At 52.2% G+C, this 20,077-nt stretch overlaps 6 protein-coding genes across 6 annotated transcripts; 3 read left to right on the forward strand and 3 right to left on the reverse strand.

Moving 5' to 3' along the window:
* Positions 1 to 3,209: 3,209 nt before the first annotated feature.
* CC77DRAFT_1006419 (hypothetical protein) lies at positions 3,210 to 6,287 on the forward strand (the record flags this gene model as incomplete). Its single annotated transcript, XM_018523414.1, has 2 exons — positions 3,210 to 3,222; positions 3,394 to 6,287. The coding sequence occupies 2 exons, from the start codon at positions 3,210 to 3,212 to the stop codon at positions 6,285 to 6,287; spliced, it is 2,907 nt and encodes a 968-aa protein (XP_018388416.1).
* Positions 6,288 to 9,019: 2,732 nt separating this feature from the next.
* CC77DRAFT_1029096 (RabGAP/TBC) lies at positions 9,020 to 11,488 on the reverse strand (the record flags this gene model as incomplete). The annotated part of the gene is made up of 5 exons (XM_018526491.1): positions 9,020 to 10,478; positions 10,526 to 11,022; positions 11,095 to 11,253; positions 11,305 to 11,416; positions 11,466 to 11,488. 5 exons carry the CDS (start codon positions 11,486 to 11,488, stop codon positions 9,020 to 9,022), a joined length of 2,250 nt encoding a protein of 749 aa, XP_018388417.1.
* Positions 11,489 to 11,822: 334 nt separating this feature from the next.
* CC77DRAFT_1092395 (SOH1-domain-containing protein) lies at positions 11,823 to 13,050 on the reverse strand. Its single transcript, XM_018529630.1, has 3 exons — positions 12,586 to 13,050; positions 12,387 to 12,520; positions 11,823 to 12,336 (listed from the first exon to the last, which is right to left on the reverse strand). The coding sequence occupies exons 1-3, from the start codon at positions 12,652 to 12,654 to the stop codon at positions 12,201 to 12,203; spliced, it is 339 nt and encodes a 112-aa protein (XP_018388418.1). The 5' UTR covers positions 12,655 to 13,050; the 3' UTR covers positions 11,823 to 12,200.
* A 761-nt stretch (positions 13,051 to 13,811) lies between these two features.
* Positions 13,812 to 15,573, forward strand: CC77DRAFT_1029097 (Pal1-domain-containing protein; the record flags this gene model as incomplete). The annotated part of the gene is made up of 3 exons (XM_018526492.1): positions 13,812 to 13,836; positions 13,923 to 14,182; positions 14,308 to 15,573. The coding sequence occupies 3 exons, from the start codon at positions 13,812 to 13,814 to the stop codon at positions 15,571 to 15,573; spliced, it is 1,551 nt and encodes a 516-aa protein (XP_018388419.1).
* A 1,159-nt stretch (positions 15,574 to 16,732) lies between these two features.
* Positions 16,733 to 18,469, forward strand: CC77DRAFT_683379 (hypothetical protein). Its single transcript, XM_018532750.1, has 3 exons — positions 16,733 to 17,120; positions 17,206 to 17,818; positions 17,874 to 18,469. Exons 1-3 carry the CDS (start codon positions 16,857 to 16,859, stop codon positions 18,311 to 18,313), a joined length of 1,317 nt encoding a protein of 438 aa, XP_018388420.1. The 5' UTR covers positions 16,733 to 16,856; the 3' UTR covers positions 18,314 to 18,469.
* On the reverse strand, positions 17,872 to 19,810 carry CC77DRAFT_1017837 (tRNA-specific adenosine deaminase). The gene has a single exon (XM_018524483.1). The coding sequence runs from the start codon at positions 19,413 to 19,415 to the stop codon at positions 18,342 to 18,344; it is 1,074 nt and encodes a 357-aa protein (XP_018388421.1). The 5' UTR covers positions 19,416 to 19,810; the 3' UTR covers positions 17,872 to 18,341.
* Positions 19,811 to 20,077: the final 267 nt, after the last annotated feature.

Below are 20,077 nucleotides of genomic sequence, written 5' to 3' on the forward strand. Positions count from 1 at the left end.
TGGGAAGAAGCACAACGGCACTTGTTCCGAATCGGTGATGAGAGAGCAGCCTAGACGTTCTCTTGGATCGCGGCGATGATGTGGTCGTGCGTCGTGACGGGCTTCACTATAGTAGATTGGGATGACTGGGTTCAGCGCAGGAGCCCAGGGTTGTCGGCAGGCGCAATGCAGGCTCAGTTGACGTCGCAGGTGGTGTTGACGAAATCCAGATTGGGCGAGTTAATCAAGCAGGGATAAAGCAAACACCCAGCTGATCGTAAGTAGCCGTTATGCAGGAGGAATTGGCTGCGGTGATAGGGCCTCGAGGGAAAATCGCCAACCAGGGGATATATTGCAAAGAGCCGGCGGGGAAGCGAGAACTAGCACGCGGGAGCGACGAAGAGAAAGTGAATACCAAGGCGAACCGAGGCGGAAAGGAGTGACTGTGGGCTGAACGAGTGTGAGGGTGAAGAGAAGAAGAAGGCTACGCAACAGCGGGCATGTGGGTAGAAGGGGAGCAATGCTTGGGTTTGATTATCGCGGCCTCTGATGCAGGATTGGAGGGAGTGCCTGACGCTGGTGGCCGGGGTGGAGCCTGTAATAGCCCCGCTCGGCCGCTGTAGCGCAGCCTGCTATTCGGGGACCGGGCGATGAAACGGGGGAAGGCACGCCACACGCGAGCCACTAGAAGACAGCTCGTTTCATCGCTCCGAACAAATCCACTGACTCTCGTCACGCCTTGCGTCATCGAGGCCTGGATGCTTCAAAACAACACATGCTGCGCCAGGCTGAGCTCGTGGTTTGCTGAACGGCACGCGGCATGTAAAACAAGGATCCTACACCCACTCTTCCTGCAACGCGGGATTGCTTATCGACGACGGTGCCTTGGCAACCACTCCATTCACCCCAGCCACGCCTGCAACGGCCCTTGGTCATCTCTCCGCAACTACTTCACCACCATCTCCGCAGCGCCTCGTCTTGGCCTAGGATCGTCGTACAGCAGGCCTCCCCGCCTACAGTAGTTCTGTTGAGAGCTACCACTTAGTCGGCTTTCGGTGGGCTCTTACCTCACAGCAACCTCCATCTAACCAGAATATACGACAACCAGCCAGCCTTGTAGACGCAGTTGCTGGCCATCGTTGGAAATGAGCTATGCAGGCGCATGTGCGAACATTATCTCAAACACATCCATGTCTGCTGGCATCATGCCGTGGCTCCCCACGTATTGCATGACTGGCTGTTTCAATTGTCCCGTCTTGTGGAGACTTCAACCGCGTATTTTCACCGCAGCCCGGTAGCCCAGTCCCTGGTAGCTGTCAATCCACTTTGGGCCCGCTGTCTCAGCAGCCCTACACTCGATGAAGTCTATGGCTAGAACCCGAGGCAACTCGTCACGAGCCCTGAGTTCGAGGACATAGTTGGTTATCCACATCCTTTAGGGAAGCTCCGCAGGATCCGCATCTCTTCCAGCATTGTTCGTATGTACTACACTGGCGGCTCCAGGGCATCGCCACAATCTCCGTCTTGTGTGACACGGCTATTGAGACTGATTACGCATGTCCTCATGCAGTACTTGCTGTGACACCTACCAGATCACTTGTTATCGCAGTGTACTGTTGGCGAATTCTACAAATTACGCATGGTCAACGCCACGCATCTTAGAGCGGGCAATATGATCCACGGCAAATTCAACGGCGACACCACAATGCATTCAACACGCACGGATGTGACCTACAGTCGTTCGTCTTGACAGTTTAGCCTGGATCCATCCTGCAGTGCATCCTACTGCCGCACCCAAGATCGAAAAAGCACATTACGTTCGAGTTTAATGGCTTCGAGAGTGACTTGGTCCGGAACGTTCCCCAGTTCAGCCGCTGCAAAATACGAGTCGAAGGTAAATGCTTATCTCCTCTTCGCAGGATTTCCCGAGGAAGAGACGTCTGACAGCTCCATGTCCGTTCTCGCCGCATTCACTGGCAGGCAGACCCAGGTGTGTCACTGCGACCGCTGAGGAAGTATCTGATTACCGTTGTTTCAAACAGATGACGAATTCCTTCTAGGCCCCACGATGTCGAAACATAGTCAACGATCCCCAGTACTGGAATCCAAAGACAGATGCCTTCTCTCTTCCTTCACTAAAAGGCAAACGCTTCCCATCGTAACGATTTCTCCGCGACTCCTGACATGCGACACGCCTACGCAAGCGCTGTGGTGGACCTAGCTCAATCGTTCGCAGCTATCGATAATCACGCGATTCGGAGCAGGCGCTTCATGTTTGGACTTCCGCACCTCTCATCGTGATCTTTCCGTCTTGGTCAACAAGCACAGTCCGGCAACCTGCGTTATTCATTATTTGCTATCACTGCTAAATCAGTGTTGAGCGGTGCTTTGACCGCCTGTGAGATTCGATGCGCAGTTCTCAATTTCCTGGCTTCGTTTTGCTCGCCGCTCATTATTTCGCTTACTGGCCAGTAGGATGAGGTGCCCCGAAATGCACGAAATCCTTCCGACGCGGATCGGTTCCTGGATCGACAAACACGCGAATCTGACAGGAACCGCCGCATCTTTGCATATAAAAGCAAACCTCGTTCCCGGGCGGTTGTGATGACGCCTATTGACAGTTGTGGCTTCAGGAAGCATTTGCCGTGGTGTTCGATGAGAGGAAAGCACATGCCATGCTGCCGGGGTAAGCTTGTTGCGCCGGGCGTCAGCTGTCGCAAAACACGAGTCTTACTGCTTACTCGTCCCCGGCGCGTAACAAAATCTCGCTCCCCATCTCTGTCTCCAGTGACATGACAGGATGACACGAGGATAAAAGTAACATCTCACGATCTTCGATTAGCATAAATTTGTTGAACAGAGTTTGGTTATCTCATGTAAAAATGGACGCCAATCTACGTGGAGTATACACGTCTTGCGCATGGCCCTAAACGAAACCTTGAGACCAAGCTCGAATTGCTAGGTGGCTTTGTTCATGCAGTGTCGTAGTGATAATCGCCTGTACCCATCACGTTGATACCATTTCATCTACAGACGCTTTTGCTCTATGTAGTGATCAAGGACTGACATCAGTCACTACATACCACTAAAGTTCAATGACTACGTCTTTTTTTTTACCGACACACCAAGGCTCGACTGTTCATTGTATAAAAGCTCTGTCTGGAGTCCGTGACTGAAGTCATGCAGCCGCGTTGCAGGAGAAAGTCGTTAGGGACGCTGAAGATGCTGCCATGCCAGTTTTGCGTGAGTGAAAACACCCCGTGGACGCGGAGAAAACAACGCGTGTTGACTCTTAACGCCGACCGCCGATGGTAGTCAAACAAACAAACATCAACACGACAACATGCACACATAGCATTAACGTAGCGCATTACGGCCAAGTCTACCCGCAAATATTGCTCCCACATGCATTAGACGATATACTTATCTCGATGTCGACCGACGACACGCTGCCATGGACGACTTCCAGGTGCAATCGCCTGTTGCGACCGCTTTCTTCCAAACTCACGAAGCTGCGCAAAGAGCTTGAGCGACCACGCACCGCAAGCGCCGAGACACGCAACGTATCCTCTGCCTTTGCGATCAAAGGCTCGCCCCAAAAGACAACCAACTTCACCCGACCAGCAAACAAGCCACGAGGCTTCGAGAAGGCTAGAGATCCGGACTGGAGACCCGGCGCGAGGCCAGGCACAGGCAAGAAGACAACATACGGAGGCCGAGGTCGTGGAAGGGTGCCGGATCTGCAGAAGAGCGGCTCCCACAATGGCAATGCCGATACTTCGCGACCAGGCGAGATCGCCTTCACGCCTCTGATCTCAAGGATGGGGGGGCAGCTGCATAGTAGCCCACAAATACCAATCTCGCCATTGCGCAGGTACTCAAAGATCAAGGGCCCTCTTCTGGCTCCCGTAAATTCGCCTGCGATACATGTGTCGGACGAGATCCGCAAACTTGTACAAGGACTATCCGAAGCCTACGCAAACATTCTACAATCAACTACAACGGGTGGTGAAGCCAGGTGGAAGGGCACAAGGTCGCTCATGGGCGCTTGTTTGAGGAAGCTGCCAGCATACATTGAGCTTGAGGAGCACTTTGCGAAGCTAGACCGGCTCGAGGAAGACGGTGAAGAGGAAGATCGGGACATCGTGAACGAGATATACGAACACCTGGAAACGCGATTCGAACAAGAGCATGGTCAAGGCTGGCGTCCTTTCAAGTGCGTTGTCCGAGCGCATGCCACGACATTAATATGCGACGCCATCATGGATAAGGTGTTCGGCCTAGACAATGTGTTGGTCCTTGTAACGCATTGTTTGAACTCTTCTTCGTGGGATGAAGCTGAGAGGTTATTATTAGCCTATGCTCCTCTTGTTGACTCCGTACCAATACCCATCAACACACGAGCAGACCTATTCGATCCTCAAAGATCATCCTATCTTCATTCAGTGGGGAACTTTGTTCGCCACACAGGACGTTATCGCTTGCTCTATGATCTCCTAGATCATATGGTTGCCCTCGAACTTCTGCCTCTCGAGTGGCTTGCGACCGACTCTATGCGCCCGGTATGGGATCGACTTGTTCGAACGATAACCGAGAACGATCATCGGACGCTCCGGAGTGCTCACCAGTTCTTCGAGACGGTTACAATCGCAAGCATGGGGCTACCGGACGCGCGGCTGTTAGAAGATGAAGTGTCTGGCTTCATATCACGGCGATTCGTACCATCGTCTCGAAAGGAGCTTCGACAGGCGCTTGAAACTACCTTCTCAAGTCTGCTCACGGTGCTGTGTAGTATTGCCTTGGTCAACATCAATCGTGACGACCTTGCAGGCCAAGAAATTACCCAGCGAATTGTGTGGGTGCTAGATGCGGTTGTCATCACAATATCTACCCGTGGAAATATTCAGGATGAGCTTAGGCTCCTCGGCGCAGACGTAGATGATGTCCAGATTATGGCGCAGCGAGCTATCTGGATACACTTCGCGTCGTTTTTAGTACATCTGGAAGGTTGTGTGTGCTCAGGAATATCACCGCTCGATTGCTCCACATCCATCGAATTGGTCGACTGGATAGCGGACCAGTATGCGTCGAGCAACATCAACCTTGCGTTGACATTTGCAACTCTCCCATCTTTATTCTCTTCGATCGCACGCGGCACAGGGCGCATCTGGAAGGACGATGGCTTTGACCAGCTACAACGACTCGTCACAGCACTGATGACTACCTCTGCTCGCAGACTACCTCATAAACTATGGACGCTGAAGCGACTAGCATTAGAATCGGCTAGGGAATTTGCCCAAGGCACTGGTGACGGCGAGCATATGACCTACGTACGTAATATCGAGAAAACAATGCAGACACGAGGTCGCCTTGTCATCATGCACTCTCCACAGAAGAACGAATCACCCACTACTAGTGGTGGCTTCAGGTGGGAGGAGGGTATTGGCGAGTGGGTTACTTGCACACCATTTGTCAAGCAGAACATAAGCCACTCAGCAAGAAAGCCAATCCGAACGTTGGAACTTTTACCAACTCCCATGCAGTCGGAAGATGATACGACAGAAGCTCCTGATGTTGAAGATCATCTTCCAGGTGGCACACCGGACACACCAATATACGAGATCACGTCCTTGGAATATTACGGCGACCAAGTCCTACAGTCATCGCCTATTAAGAAGAGACCACGGACTTCCGCATCTTCGCTTGGAAAACGCATTCGCGCACCATCACCAAAGGTCGTCATACCTATGAAACGGACAAATGTAACACCCCCGGATACCCCGCCTTTCAGGTACTACTCTAAACTCCCTAATGAGGAGCAAGATAGTCCGAGACGATCTCGGCGCCCGCGAAAGGAGTTAAAGGCACTGCCTCCTCGAAGATGTTCAGAACGTTTTCGAACCTCACTCCAAAGCGGATTACATGATTTGAAGAGACCCATTTACGTTGAGCCGGCGCTTGAGGTCAGTCATAGCGACGCTGAGGTCCAGAGCATCTCGCAGGACGATTCGGACTACTCACTAGTGTCAGTGGAGGAGGTTCACCCTAAGATTTTCCAAACTAAAGCTCTCCCATCACAACGCGCTTGTACACGTGGCTCCCACCCCATCACTTCTACTGTTAACAACGACGATAATACATCCGAACGCGATGAGCTTGGTAGATCGCCAGCTCACCCTCGCTCTCAAATGCGGAATCGAACGAGCGCCCGCCAGGGTATTCAACCACGCAGGCAGATGTGGAAGGCAGGCCAAGGCATGATGGCTGATGTCAACGACGACAGTGAAGACGAGTTGAGTTTCTGTTAGGTATGGAATTCTCTTTTGCCTACTGTTTCCGACGCGTGCGTGCGCTCAGATGGCGTATTCTAGGGTTTTGTTGTGTTCGGTCAGTGTTGTATTATCTCGTGCGTTTTGTATTGATACCCCATACTTTTATATTTTGTGATCAAGTTAGTTTGAATAAAGTGTACGCCCCTCATCCCTTCTTCATGTACATGTTGTTGGGGCAGTTTACCTGCCGAACTGGCTCAACTGATGCATATACACAGTGGTCCCTATAAGTAAGAGCTGTTTTTTTTTGAGAAGCGAAAGCCTCAATACAATGCGGACACGACGGGTTTGCCTACCATCGAATAGGAACGACCTGTAGTTCGACAAGCGGGAGTAGGTGCTTGGGACAGGAGCGAACCCGCCAAAAACTGAAAGATAATTCTCATGCCGCCAAAACGATTCGAGGGGCCTGTTGGGGGATTTTGGCAAACCTCTACAGCAGTGCTACATAAACAAGCTCTTCCAGCGATATAACCTGTGGCCGCTTACGGTTGAAGCCCTAGGCCGCCATCATTCAGATATAGAACGGAGTGACCCTTTTCACTGCCGAATTCCTAACTGTAAAACCCACTTCCAGACGGCTGGACGATAGACAGTCCACGCTGCAAAAACCCATTTTCCAGAGTGGGCAAGACTACTAGAGAGTCTACCTAGCAGTATAGAAGTTGCCTTTAGAAATCGCAGCGAGGCTCTCAACAAAAAGACTAGAGATATACAAGGAGAATTTGTAGATATCGAGAACGCATAGGAAATAGACAACAGCGTGAACCAGAGAGAGATACAGCTCAGCTGGTCAGAGAAATTAGGCAACAATCTTGCACGGGAGTCTTGAGAAAAACGAGAACACAGCAAACCTTGGCTTAAGTTCATGGTACATTTACACCCATCAGGGCGGCGTGTCGAGGGACATTAGGATATTAATGAAACAACAATCTTCTTCTCTTGCACTCTGTACATGGCGTAGCCCTTGCGACAAGTCTACTCTACACAGTAGAACAGAGCATTAGTGTAAAGCAAAGTGCTTATATGCTCAGAAATACAGAGCGATAAATAAAATCTTCTAGAACGTTCATATTCAGCGAATCAAAGACAAGCTCATCATCAACTAATGCATATCATAATACTTAATAACGTTATTAGAACAGAAGGACGCATGTCCCATCGTACCAAACAACCTCATCGACACTGCCATCAAACTCTCCTCCCCCTTTCGCCTAATGTGTTCATCTACGGAAAACAGCAAGATGCGCGAAGAGCATTGTGATCTATCAGCTTCCTTGCTTTCACTTGGTCACACCACACTGCTTTGTTCCTCCACACGCTCGAAGCCAATTAGAAATGTGGGGCGCATGTGTGCTGCATAACCTTCTCAAACCCTCTCCTCTTGGCAATTTATGTTACCCATATGTGATAAAGGAAAAAGCAGAAAGGACGCCGCATGACGCGGTGAGGGACAAATTGTGAGGGGATTGTTGGGTGCACACAGAGTAAGGACGTATAACTAAGATCGGTAGTCAAGGAAAAGGCTTGGAAAGCAGATGATATTGCGAATGTAACTTTCGTTTTATTGTTGTAACATCCTTGCCACTATGCATTAGTATCGTAGTTTGTCATGTAAGTATCACTATACGTATAAGCGCATACGTTCTGGATAAATCCTGCCGAAGCCATGTATTTTTTATTGTTTACTCAAATCTGCATCCTGTAATCCAGACCATATTTTGTTCTTCGTCAACGACAGTGTGATACTCGATACCGTTATGGTTACTGTGTCGCACTTCAGTGTGAAATTGTCAAGCGTTAAGGACAGGCGTCAGATCGAAGGCCGTCGTGGCGCGTAGTAAGAACTATTGTCGAGAGGATGGATTTCTGTACAAAATTTATTAGCAACGAAGTTCAATGTGAGATATGCGGTGGATGCGCCACGACGGGTCGTGTGAGATAAAGGCAAAGGAACATACAGTTGCAGTTGCAAGCTCCCGGTGCGCAGCCGCAGTCGGCGCAAGTGCATCCAGAGTTTCCGCAGCCGCCCTTCATTTTGATGTGTATTGGGAGAGGTTGAAAGTTTGGGTTGATAATTGAAAGAGTGGTGTCGTTCTGTTGCTTTGATCGTTTGCTGTAGAGAGAATCAGTCGGAGGGGTAGAAGCGGGGCAGGCCTTTTATATCTCAGGGCTCGGTGACATACCACTTCCGGAACTAAAGATGCGACACCGATAGCCGCACTTACCAATGGACCCTACGCTATGACACGGGCTCTTTTCCAAGTTTGCTATTAGGCGGGTCATCGGCGAATCATGGGTAGGAAGGTGATGTATGTAGTGGCTGTGGTGGCGAATCGAGCGGCTGGATGAGGTGTCGGCGCAAGCATGTAACCTGATTTGAGCAAGTTACGTGGGAGCTAGTGTGTAAGCTTGTCGGGTGGGGCGTAGACGGTGCATGTGCCACCGGGATGTAGACAACACTGTAGATACCCTGGAATATACGAATGCGACGTCATTTCGTTATCATGTCCTGTGTACTTTCTCTTGTTTGCCAGCGAAGTCGTCGAGTTGTGGCTTTACATGTGGCGACGATATGGCATGATGGAATAGCCGTATTCTGAGCATCCAATGTAAGTGGCCAGACATATTGAAATACCGAATCTGTTGCGCAGCCTTCAAGGCTGTTCATGCGCCTAGGGCACTCAGCTTCGATGCGTGGGATACGTTCAAATCACGCCTCTTTTCCCCATGTTGGCAAGATCGATCACCTCCTCTTCCACCTCATTCTCTACCGTGTGCTTCCCTTTCGCATTCTTGCCGCCCTTAACCCCACTTTTGTTATTCACATTCCCTCTCTTTCCATCCTTGATGCTACCCTCATCATCGTCATCGTCTCCAAACAGAAAGCCTTTGCCCTTCATACGTCTCTTCTCATCAGATGAGAAGGTTGAGTGCGCAGCACCGGAGGCGAAGTTTGAGGATGCCGAGTCTTCACCAAGCATCCAGGAAAAATTTGAGGATGTAAGATGCGGCCGTGACGGGGGAGAAAGAGTCGAAGCGAGCTTTGACGGGGGAGATAATGTGCGGGCCGGCGGTGATGTGGGGCGGGAGCTTAGCGGGGTAGGGTTCCTAGAGTTGGCTCTCAATGGAGTGGTCGACTGAGATGTCGTGCTCAAAGAGAGAGGTGGAACACTGGAGGCTTGCCCCGACGACATCGGAGATTGAGGAGTCGGAGAAGCCAAGCTGATTGCGGCTTGTGCAGTTGAAGCTTGTTCCGTTGCTTCATCGACAGGAAGTGGCAAGGAAGAGTCATCAAGATAGACTTGAACGAACTGCACTTTCGCGATCGCAAGGCTAAGGGCTTCCATTGCTTCTTTCCCCTTTTCATCATCTTCTTTTGCTTTTTGTGCCTCATCACGCTCCCTGTGATACTCCCACAAATCTCCGACGGCAACTTCTAACATCTTAGCTAGGCTCTTGTTCCTGCGATCCAGCTCTTCCATCTTCTTGAAAGTGTTGGCTGAATGTACCCTTTCAAGGGTTGGTCGCCCGCTGGCAGCGGCTGTACTCGGTTGACCGGGCTTTCGGAACTCTCTCCCTCCAGAGCGTGGTGTCGACTGGCCGGAGTTTGTCGCTGACTGGTAAGCTTCGACGTTCTTCCTCACTTCACCTACTGCATCCCGTAAGGCTTTCCCTACACCCCACTGCGAACCACGATCTAGCACATTTTTGGCAGCACCTTGTATCAAGGCCTCGAAACCAGCGCCCTGTTGGGTCACAAAACTCCTTGGTGACCCGATGCTTTGGCGCGTTCGATTGGAAATGAATGAAGGCGATGGCGACGGTTCGCGGGCGTTGAATTTTGGCTCGGGCTCAATGATAGGTGCTTGCTTGCCATATCGCGTGATGATTTCTGCGCCACCAGGTGGAGTAAGGTGATCGCGAAGGTACAACGCGTCCTTTATGAACGTATATGGGGGAGTAGCTGGTTCGGGATATCTCAGTAGAAGTGCAAATGCTTCATTTGTGTCAGCTGCCATCAGCTCCCATCGTATACGCAACAGCATAGCTATTGAAATCATGTCAACGAGCTCTAGCGTAGAGTCTATCGCAAAGAGTGCGTCCCACATGTCGAAGACAGCATCGAGTGAGAACTCTCGTCCGAACAGAAGGCGTATCCAGCGTCTATTTCATGTTAGACTAGTCAAGTACAGATGCATGTGGTAGCTTACAGAAGGAATATCTGAGGCACGATCTCCAGCTTTACGAGGTGGGTATGCAGTTCTGGGTCTACCTTTGGTAAGCTGCCTTCAAATATCCTAGAGCTTCGTGCAAGCATTGGTGTATCCTTGGTTGTAGATCCAGTTTCAGCCGGCGCGTAGAATGATTTTGCTGTTTGCATGATGATGGAGAAGAGCATGTGCGTATCATGCTCAATGTACTCCGAGTCCAACATCTCGGCGAGACTGTGATCCATTGCGGCAGTGTTCCCATCGGTCGCGTCTATCGCATCTCTTTCCACAACCCACAGCAAAGGCGCGAGTATCTCGTGCATGCCTTGGCGATATCCTATATCAGGATGCATTTTGCACCAAACAAACAGTATATCCAGCATCATGTTCTGAGTGGCAGGCTGGCGGAAATACACATTGTCCGGCATGCATCGCTCAATATCCTGGAATATCTCGGCACGGAGTTCTTCGTCGGCACGGAGGGCTACCCATGGTGACTTTTAACACTTAGTACTTGTCAATAAGCGATATGTCTGATGGCGGCGTCGGCCTGTCGCAGGTGTACACACCTCTGATAGTTCGCTCAATGGGTCGACCGAGGACTCGAATTCGTCTGGGTTTCGTATGGCACGGAGGTAGTGTGATCGCAGAGAGTTATACGTCTTGCGCGCATGGCTGAGGTGGGTAGGCCACGACGAGCGATCAAGCGTTTTGAAAACGAGGAAGATCTAATCTTGCCATGAGCGTTGAAGGGAGAGGAAAGGCGCAGTGAACGGTACCTTCCAACAAACGGACCGGAGTCCTGCGGTGATCTGGGGTTCTTTGTGCGCAGAGACGTGAATCTTGAGGTCGGTCAGGGAGTGGAAGTCGTCGAGCTGCCGCCAGTGCTTTCTGTGCAAAGTTAGAATTGGAATCACATAGACGTACAATGATAGCTCACTCAGCTTCGGATACGGAGCGCATAGTGGAATATTGCAGAGAGCAGTGTGAGTACTGTGTCGGCAACGTCCAAGCACCCTGTTGGTAGCTCTGCGCTGTGATGCAATAGCACGCTGCGGGGCAATTCGAGCCGACCGAGACGTCACGTGGTACATGGGACGCTCGAGCTCACCCTAGGTATCACGGAACGCTTGGAAGATACGCATGGTAGTGCATCCGACGTGTTTGCTAGGATGCCGCTTGTAAACGCGTTGTTGAGTCAGGGTCAGGGTCCGTTGTCTGTGTTGCATCTGGTTGCTAGAGGGAACGATAATAGATCACGACGTCACGTAACTGCATGACACGAATACGATCGAGGCACAGTACTGTGTAGCATCGGACGATGGTGTCTAGCATATCTGATAGACTAGTGCGTAGTGACTTTCTAATTCCATCTCCACACTACGCTCGCTAAGAACGGGAACAGAAGGATTAACTTCACGATGCAGAATCTTAGGCTGAATGCCAATGGCGACCCACGGAAAGTCGCATGCGCGTGCGGGTGCGAGTGCGAGTGATGGAACGAGCTCGAGTCTATTGAACCAAACTTGCCTCGTGCTTCTCAACTGCCCACTTGTCGGACTGAAGACGACAAAGTCGAGGGAGACGTTGCATAGTGACGAAGCTAACCCACAGTGATCGACGATGTCTCAACTTTACCAAGCCACGTGCGAGTAGACCTCGATGGTGTTGGGAATTAGTCTTTCTTCACTGGGACTGCGTTGCGCTGGCCCTCTATGACGAGCCTGTCCATGAGACCCGGGGCTAGAATGTCCTGCCGGAAACGCTCCTGCTGCAGCCATTCTAGCGCACGCAGCGTGGGGCCAGGGTGACTGAAGCGACGCGATCAGTAAGCAGGCGGTGAGATGGGCGGTGGACGTACTGGAGGAATCTGATGTACTTTGGGTCTTTGAAGTACTGCAGGTAGCCGAGGTAGGCGACGAATTCGGGCTTGTCGAGCGTCTTCTGCTGGGCCAGGTAGTTGAGATAGACGGGATTGGCAAGGCACTGGACAAACTAGGCGTGTGTTAATGAAGGTCAAACAGGGGCTAATGACGACGCAGTATAGGGGAATTGCGGACCTCGAGCTCGAGCTCAAAGCGCGAGTAGCCTCCCACGCCCGGGGCATCTTGGGTCGTCTCGTGAGCCATGGCTGGCGAGTTTGACAGCTGACGGTGGATAGTCGGTATGGGAGCGGCGCTTGCAGGTCACACTGAGGCTGAAGAAAAGCAGTTCAGGGTCTTCCCCGCAATTCCCAGGTTGCGCAGAGTCGGCAGCTAATCCAGTTGGGTATGTGAGGCGGGCTAAGGATCGCGCACTTGCACAAACGGGTGCAAGGACAGCAGGGTTGAGGAGCTTGTGTAGAGGAATCGAGTCAAGTCTGCGGTCGTGTCAAACGACAGGTTGTGTTTCGGGAGTGGTTGAGGGGGTTTCAATGGGCGCGCACCGTAGCTGGGCAGGCAGAGCAGCACTAGACGCGATCAAAAGCCATCGCAGAGGCTGCGATTCAGCCAAACAGCAAGTGCATATCCAGAGGTTTGTTGTCCCATGCGTTGCCATGCAGCAGTGCACTGAGTGCAGCTCGGGCCCCGACCCCACAGGCACAGCGGATTAGCACCCTGATTTACCGTCTAGACAGTCTTTTCCGGCCAAAGTGGCTGCGGTTTAGGAAGCTCGTGATCGGGCGCTCGAATCACAGCCGGACGGTGCCACGGAACCACGCACCCACGGTCGGTGTCTTGCGGTAAACACGAGGCCCAGCTAAGCTCTGCCTCTAATCCCGCCTCTAAAAGCCCCAACTAGGCCGCTCTTGCCCTCGACGGTCTATAGCTCAGGCACTCCTACTACCACCTCCTGCCTCCTCCTGACTCTGCCACTTGATCCTCTGCCATCTGCACCACCTGCTTTTTTGCTTTCCTTCTCCCTCACCACCTCGCCATCACCACCACCACCTTCACCACCACCACTACCCGCGCATTGCTGTCTTGTATTCACTAGGCGTTGCATAGACTACTAACGGGCCTCAAACACGAGCCATCAAACACGCGCCCCGCCCGCCTGTCGTCTGCCCGCCAACAGGGCCCGTCTATCCTCAGCACGAAACACAGCAGAGCATCGGTACCACCGCCAGTCTTGGGAAAATCTGCTGCCGCCCCTTTTGCTGCTTCTGCTCTACGCGAGGTGCGCCGGAACAGGATTGTCCCCAGTGCGTCACCAGCCAACAATTGCACAAAGCACGCCTGTCGTCTCCCGCGGCGCCAGTGTTTGATTGGGCCGCCCAGCAGGGTTGTGAGTAGCGGACGGCATCATGTTTGCAGAGCCGTCAATGCCAGGTAAGGCTCCTGAAATGGCCTGTTTCACCGAAACCGCTGCCTGTGACGAAATCGGACGCGCCGCTGATCATATTGCTTATCTACAGAGAGGCGACCCTCGCCAGGCCTGCAGCTCAACCTCTCCTCCAACAACCCCTTCCGCAGAGCTGCTTCACCCGCCTTCCCCTCGCCCGCCAGTGCCAACCGCTCGAGCTCGGGCAGCAGACCAATGTCGCGCAATCCCTTTATATCTACCTTCGAGGCCGAATTTAACAAGGAGGCATCCCGAGACCTCGTTGACATGTCTGCCACCATGAAGGAATCTCCCAAGAAATCAACCTTTGGCTTTGCCGCCGAAGAGCTCTTTGTATGTTCACCTCCCCTTGCACCCCAATTGCCTGTGACGCGACGGGTACCGACGTCGTCACGTCGTACAAGCCACATCATTCCTCCGCTGTATTAAATACGGTACAATCCCTAGCCGCCATTGAGCCACCAAACATGGACCGCTTCAGGCGCTTCGTGATGCAGTTTGCTGACTACCCTGCTCTTACTCAGGCCAACCTCACCATCGATGACAGCGACAAGAAGCGAGCTCCCCCACCACGCCCGGCTCCTGCCCGGAGCGGCACAGATCCCCGTGCAGGCCACCGCCCATCTCGCTCCGAAGAGGAGAGGCGCGCCGAGCGCATGCGTGAAGCTTCTCGTGGCGGCTCTCGACCACGCGGCCCTCCCAGTTCTTCGCGTCCTCCCCACCTGAGCAGTCCCGAACGTCGTGAGAACCGCCGTCCTCGACGCAACTCTGAATCCTCCATCATCGACCGAGGCTCGTTGGATCCGCGTGAGGAGCGCAGGCGCAGGGAGCGTCGCAAAGAGCGCGAAGAGCGTGCCAAAGATGGTAAAGATAAGAACGGAAAGCGTGTCCGCAGGCCACAAGGTCTTGATCTCATCGACAAACTCGATGTGACTGGCATCTACGGACCTAGCATGATCCACCACGATGGACCATACGATGCTGTGCAGCCCCACCGGAACCGTAAGAAGGACCAGCGCGCACCTATGCATGCCTTCCCTGTCGGTTCGGCCAACAATACTCTAGGTGGCTCCGGACCGCTTAACACCAAGATTGATCTAGACAGGATCCATGGAAGAGGTGCTGAGGGCTTCACCGACTTTGCCGGTGCCGAAACCGAGTGGAAGAAGCCTGCTCCAGTGGCTGCAGAGTTCAGTGCAAAGGGCCGAGAAGACATTGTGCACGGCGAGCAGACCCACGGTCTTGGAACATCCACTTTTCTCGAGGGTGCCCCGGCATCCCGTAAAGCGATCCAGGAGGAGTCTGACGCTCAGCGACAGAAGCAGCTGGCTGAAGGTGGTTTGGGCCGCAAGAAATCCATTGCCCAGCGATTCCGCGGCATCTCTCAGCCCCGACGTTATGGTGATGGTCCTCGCATCACCTCGCCCGAGGCACGTTACGGATCTGCCACCAGTCCAAGTGGTCCTTACAGCGCTGGAGCCATCTCGCAAACCAAAGCAACAGAGCAGAACCCATTCTTCAGCGACGACTACGACAAGGCCTATGATGCCAAGGGTGCAACTATCAAGACCAACGAGGGCGGACCTTCGCCACCTCGAGGCGCTGCGCTGCAACGATCCATTACCACAGATAGTGTAGGATCTCCCACTGGTGAGGGCAAGCCCAGTGGTGGATTCCTTAACCGGGTCAAGTCTCTGAAAGGTGGACGCCGACGCCCTGCTTGAGAATACATAGGCAGGGTTGGATCGACTTGACCACTTTCTCCATCATCTCAGAAATACCTCGAAACACAAAAAGACACGACGTGCATAGCGCCATAGCGATGACGGCTGACAGCGCCTATTTCTCCTATTGTCAAACACATCCTTTCGGGACATACACTTTCCTTTCGTCTGGCGCTGGGGCAGTTTGGACTTGAAAGCACGAGGTCTGGATACCACTCATGTGTAACAGAAATCATGGCGCTCCAAAATGCTTGACAAAGGGCTTTTTCTTCAATCACTGATCTCCAACTCTTCAGTCGAATCACTTTTCTTTTAATGCGAAGAAATTGGGCTACTTTGTGTAGCTTCTACAAACAAGTTTGCGACACTTTTGGGGGATGCAAGGCGTGAAAAATCCGTAGCTTGAATCGAAATTTACAAAGACCAAACCGTTGCGCCCTACCGTATCTGCTATCTTAGTAGACGTTGCTTCAGAAGCAAATCAGACATGCACGTGTGAGGCCGTTGATTTGCCCCCTTGATCGCCATCTAGACCTGCTCGATGTTCAGGGGCAGGAGATGTCCCACCAGGATCGACCTTGACGCGTTTCTGTCGCCCAAACCCCCCACTCAACCCACTGCCCAATCTTCGATGCGCGGACCTGGATGCCGCTGCTGCCCCTGGCACATGACTTACATCGCCGACATGTTTCTCAGCCGCACCCGACTAGCACTAAGATCGACAGCGGACTTTTGGGATCGCAAGCCACCATCGTATCCCCCCAGCATGATCTTCGGTGCCACGACTCTGAGGGATGTGTATGGTCTTGGCTAGGGCGTCAGTTGCTCGTCAGGATTGATTGGAAGCTAGTGGATGCCTTGATGTTGGGTTGAGCAGATGATGGATATGGTGTGGGCTCGGTAATTTGTACTATGAAGATTTGAGCGAGCGAAATTGCGGAGTTTACATAGGAATATAGACACGTCCCTACTTTGCTAACTGTTAAATTCAATGTACGCGGTGCGTATATGTCGGTGACCCTGGGATGGAAGCGAGACAAAATCCCGAGTATAGGAGAATGTCTCCGAATCTCAACACGTAAGACTTGTCGTCACGTAACGTCTCTCATAGATCGTGCGCTTGTTGAATTTAGTCATACCGTACGAAGTTCGAGTGTAACTTACATGAGTTGCCTAGATGGCGCGCGCCTTCTCCTTCCATCTTGCGCTAGCACTTTCCTTTCCGAACTCGGTTCCGATTGGCCTCAGAGTCAACTCACAACCATGCGGCTAGCAGCAGCAACATGGCCGCCGTTGATATCACCTCAAATGGGTTGAGTGAAAGCGTAAGACCTGCAGAGCCGCTACTCGCATCCCACTCGATCGACGACAAAGACCTCAGTGAGCTGCTAGAGAGCTTGTGCAGCGTCAGTATCGAGAAGAAAGAAAAGGACGAGAAGAAACGACTGCGGAGTGGAGTCAAGAGTTTGGATGATGCACTGAGTGGCGGACTACATAGTGGGCGGATTGTACGAATCAGCGGAGAAGCTGGAGCGGGTGCGAGCCAGGTGAGTAATATGAATATTACTGTCATCGAAAATCACTTTCCAGAGAGACCGTGAGAATGGAATGTTCGTATTCTAATATTTTTAGATCTGCTGTACCCTACTCATAGACTCTCTTCTTCAATATGAGAACTCGGCGGCTGCTGTTATTGATACAACAGGCAATTTCGATGTGGTCCGATTGTACGCAATGATTGTTGCACGACTGTCTCAACGACCAAGGCTCACGGCTTCACTGCACTCTGCAATCAACCCAGAACCTGGAGCTTCGATCGAGGATCTGTCAGCAAGGATTTTGGACCGCGTTAAGATCATGCGGGTTTTTGATTTTGTTGGTGTGAGAGAGGCTATCGAGGAGCTCAAGGATGATATTGCAGGGCAGAATGTTGCGGAACCCACCCTGGCAAATGAGAAGATGAAAGAAGCGCTACCAGTCGAAAAGGTGAAGATGAAGCGGACATATGTCGCGGACTCCGAGGACGAGGAAGACGACGAGGAGATGTTGTTCGATTCAGAATCTATCGTTACCGCAGCAGCACAACCAGCAAAAGACCAAGAAGGAGCGGAGGCACGACTACTCGAGCCAGTGGGAACGCTAGGAATCACGCACGCGGAAGCAAAGCGAGGCTACATCAAATTCATGCTAGTCGACAGTTTTGCCCATGTCTTCAACCCATTGTTGAAAACCGATTACATCCGAGGTATTTGGTCACAATCACATTTTCATTAAGAACAGGAACGCTGACTAGCTCCCAGCGAATAACATGGCAGCCTCTTTATTCACCACTCTCACAGACTTAACAAGGTCTCATTCACTCCATACCCTCCTCATAAACCCGGCTCATCCTCCCCGCGCTTCCTCACCGAAACGCTTTGCACCACAGAATCAACTAGGTCCTCTGCCCCAGCAACAACGTTGGAACCCGCCTCTCCCGCCTTCCATCTTCGCGAGCAATGACGCTGTACCTGGTTTGATGGATCTCCTAGGAAGGTATACAGACATGGAGATATTAGTGAGTCGGATACCAAGACGGTCACTGGATGCGAGAGTTCACTACAGTGATACCGAGAGATCAGGACAGAAGAGAGGCGTTGAGATGGTGGGTGTGTTGGAGATAGTGAGCGATCGGTGGGAAGGGAGGAGTGGAGCGTGGGGTACGTTTCGCGAAGGAAAAGATGGAATCCGAGATGTTTGAGATGGATTCAATACACAAGAACACAAGTCTAGGGTGTTGATAGTGAGGGTTCGATGGAGAAGTCGTCGTCACCAGTGTTTCTTACCCATCCCTTCAAGGCTTTGCGTATGTCTTCTTTAGCCCTGGTCCTCTCGATGAGCTCTTCAGATCCTTTCATCTCCGCATACTTCCTCTTGCGTAGTGCCCCACTCGTCACCACTGTTCCACCTAGTACTCCCGCCAAGCGCAGGCCTTCTAGCCACAATCCCCTTCGGCATATCTTACTTGCTCCTCGAGGGTCTAATTGCTTCCGGCCCTGCATTACGCCGCCAATCAGAGTCTCCTGCCAAGTCGGTGTCCACACCGCAGATATGTTACTAGGCACCGCTTTTTCGGTAGCGGATAGTGCGCGGCGTGACCAAGTAAACTCTCGATCTGTGGGAAGGATGGTGAAGGGCTGGAAGCGGTAGCCGCCTTTCCACTCATTCGAGTCAAGACACCTGAGGCGACCGGACGAAGAGAAGGCGCGTTCACATGCTTGTGGTATGTACTGGGAGTCTGGCAGCACCAAGGTTTCCAGGTAAGCGTTCTGGGGACTAACGAATAGAGATGATGTTGATGAGAGCAAGGAGGTGGCTTGTTTCACTGCAAGCTTGTCTGTGCAGGATTTGCTCAGCGTAGGCGGCGCATCTGGTCGCGAAGGCTTCGCGCGAACGACGCCCAAAAGAGAGAAGTTGGATCGCCCTCGGAGTGCTAAAGCCTCTCCTTCATCACCGGAATGTGGTGTGGAGGAAAGAGTTGGCGGCGTACTGGTCCACGGCGTTGCATCTTCTTGCGCAGCCATAGTGAGCTCCATGCTTGCGTCTCCACAGGGTGCTTCAGAGCAGTACATGTGAAAGGATACATCCTCTCGGATTGTGAAAGGCTGCTGTAGGTCTCTGGTTTGTTCGTCAGGTGATACTTTTCGAAGAAGGCCGGACGTTGGATAAGGTGGCGTTGATATGAGAGTGCATTCGTCCAAGAGGTGACGGTTGAAGGCTCGAATGGCGATGACTTCGGCGTGCCAGTCGTGGAGGATGTTACCGTGTGCGACGGGTAGTTTGTTGGCAGGGAGACATTTCATGCCAGTGCTGGAAAAGGTTCAGTGCATGTCCATAGTCGCTAATCTCGTCTACGAGCAGATTCTATGCAATAGCTAGCTTGCTCAGGGTCAATTGGATCAATCTCATGCGCCCTGTCTGACCTGTATGGCTAATACCTCACCCGGCGAGCTATTGGACTACACGATGCCCGTTTTTGAGAAAGCACCCTTGGAGGTCGGGTGATGGAAATGGCTCACCCTAAAGATACACATGACAGGCTTTGGCCTTCACTAAGTCATGAGCATAAGCAAGTAAAGCTCCTTCCGGATGCAAGTGAGCGATTACCTTTAGATAAGACGATTCCGGCGAGGGGCACCCATTCCCTCGCGCCATCGTGGCGGGGTCTCGGCTTCCTCTTTTCAGGTAGCTGAGCAAAGGCCCGTAACACGCAGTCTGCGATGGCATTTGCATCTGGGGGCATGGCAGCGAGTGCAAGTTGTGGGTGGAAAGAGTGAGGGCGGAGTTAGGGCTCGGATGATCCGGGGAGCCAGGCAGAGCCAGGGTCCATTGTTACCTTCGCGGTCGCAAAGCATCGCTCCTGCTACTCAATCACAAAGAACCCTGTCACACGCTCAGTACGAGTAAGACCCGGGCTGCCTTCACCTCCACGTACCGCCTTGGTTTTAGTCCTCTCTCCTCAACA

This window comes from Alternaria alternata (assembly GCF_001642055.1).
Source record: "Alternaria alternata strain SRC1lrK2f unplaced genomic scaffold CC77scaffold_5, whole genome shotgun sequence".
Classification (NCBI taxonomy): domain Eukaryota; kingdom Fungi; phylum Ascomycota; class Dothideomycetes; order Pleosporales; family Pleosporaceae; genus Alternaria; species Alternaria alternata.

Coding starts and splice junctions, on each gene's coding strand:
- CC77DRAFT_1092395 (XM_018529630.1), bottom strand. CDS start 12,654: ATGGCTCACGAGACGACCCAAGATGCCCCGGGCGTGGGAGGCTACTCG. Junction 12,521..12,585: donor GCTTTGAGCTCGAGCTCGAG/GTCCGCAATTCC, acceptor ACACACGCCTAG/TTTGTCCAGTGCCTTGCCAA. Junction 12,337..12,386: donor AAGTACATCAGATTCCTCCA/GTACGTCCACCG, acceptor GCGTCGCTTCAG/TCACCCTGGCCCCACGCTGC.
- CC77DRAFT_683379 (XM_018532750.1), top strand. CDS start 16,857: ATGGCCGCCGTTGATATCACCTCAAATGGGTTGAGTGAAAGCGTAAGA. Junction 17,121..17,205: donor CTGGAGCGGGTGCGAGCCAG/GTGAGTAATATG, acceptor TAATATTTTTAG/ATCTGCTGTACCCTACTCAT. Junction 17,819..17,873: donor GAAAACCGATTACATCCGAG/GTATTTGGTCAC, acceptor ACTAGCTCCCAG/CGAATAACATGGCAGCCTCT.
- CC77DRAFT_1017837 (XM_018524483.1), bottom strand. CDS start 19,415: ATGAAATGTCTCCCTGCCAACAAACTACCCGTCGCACACGGTAACATC.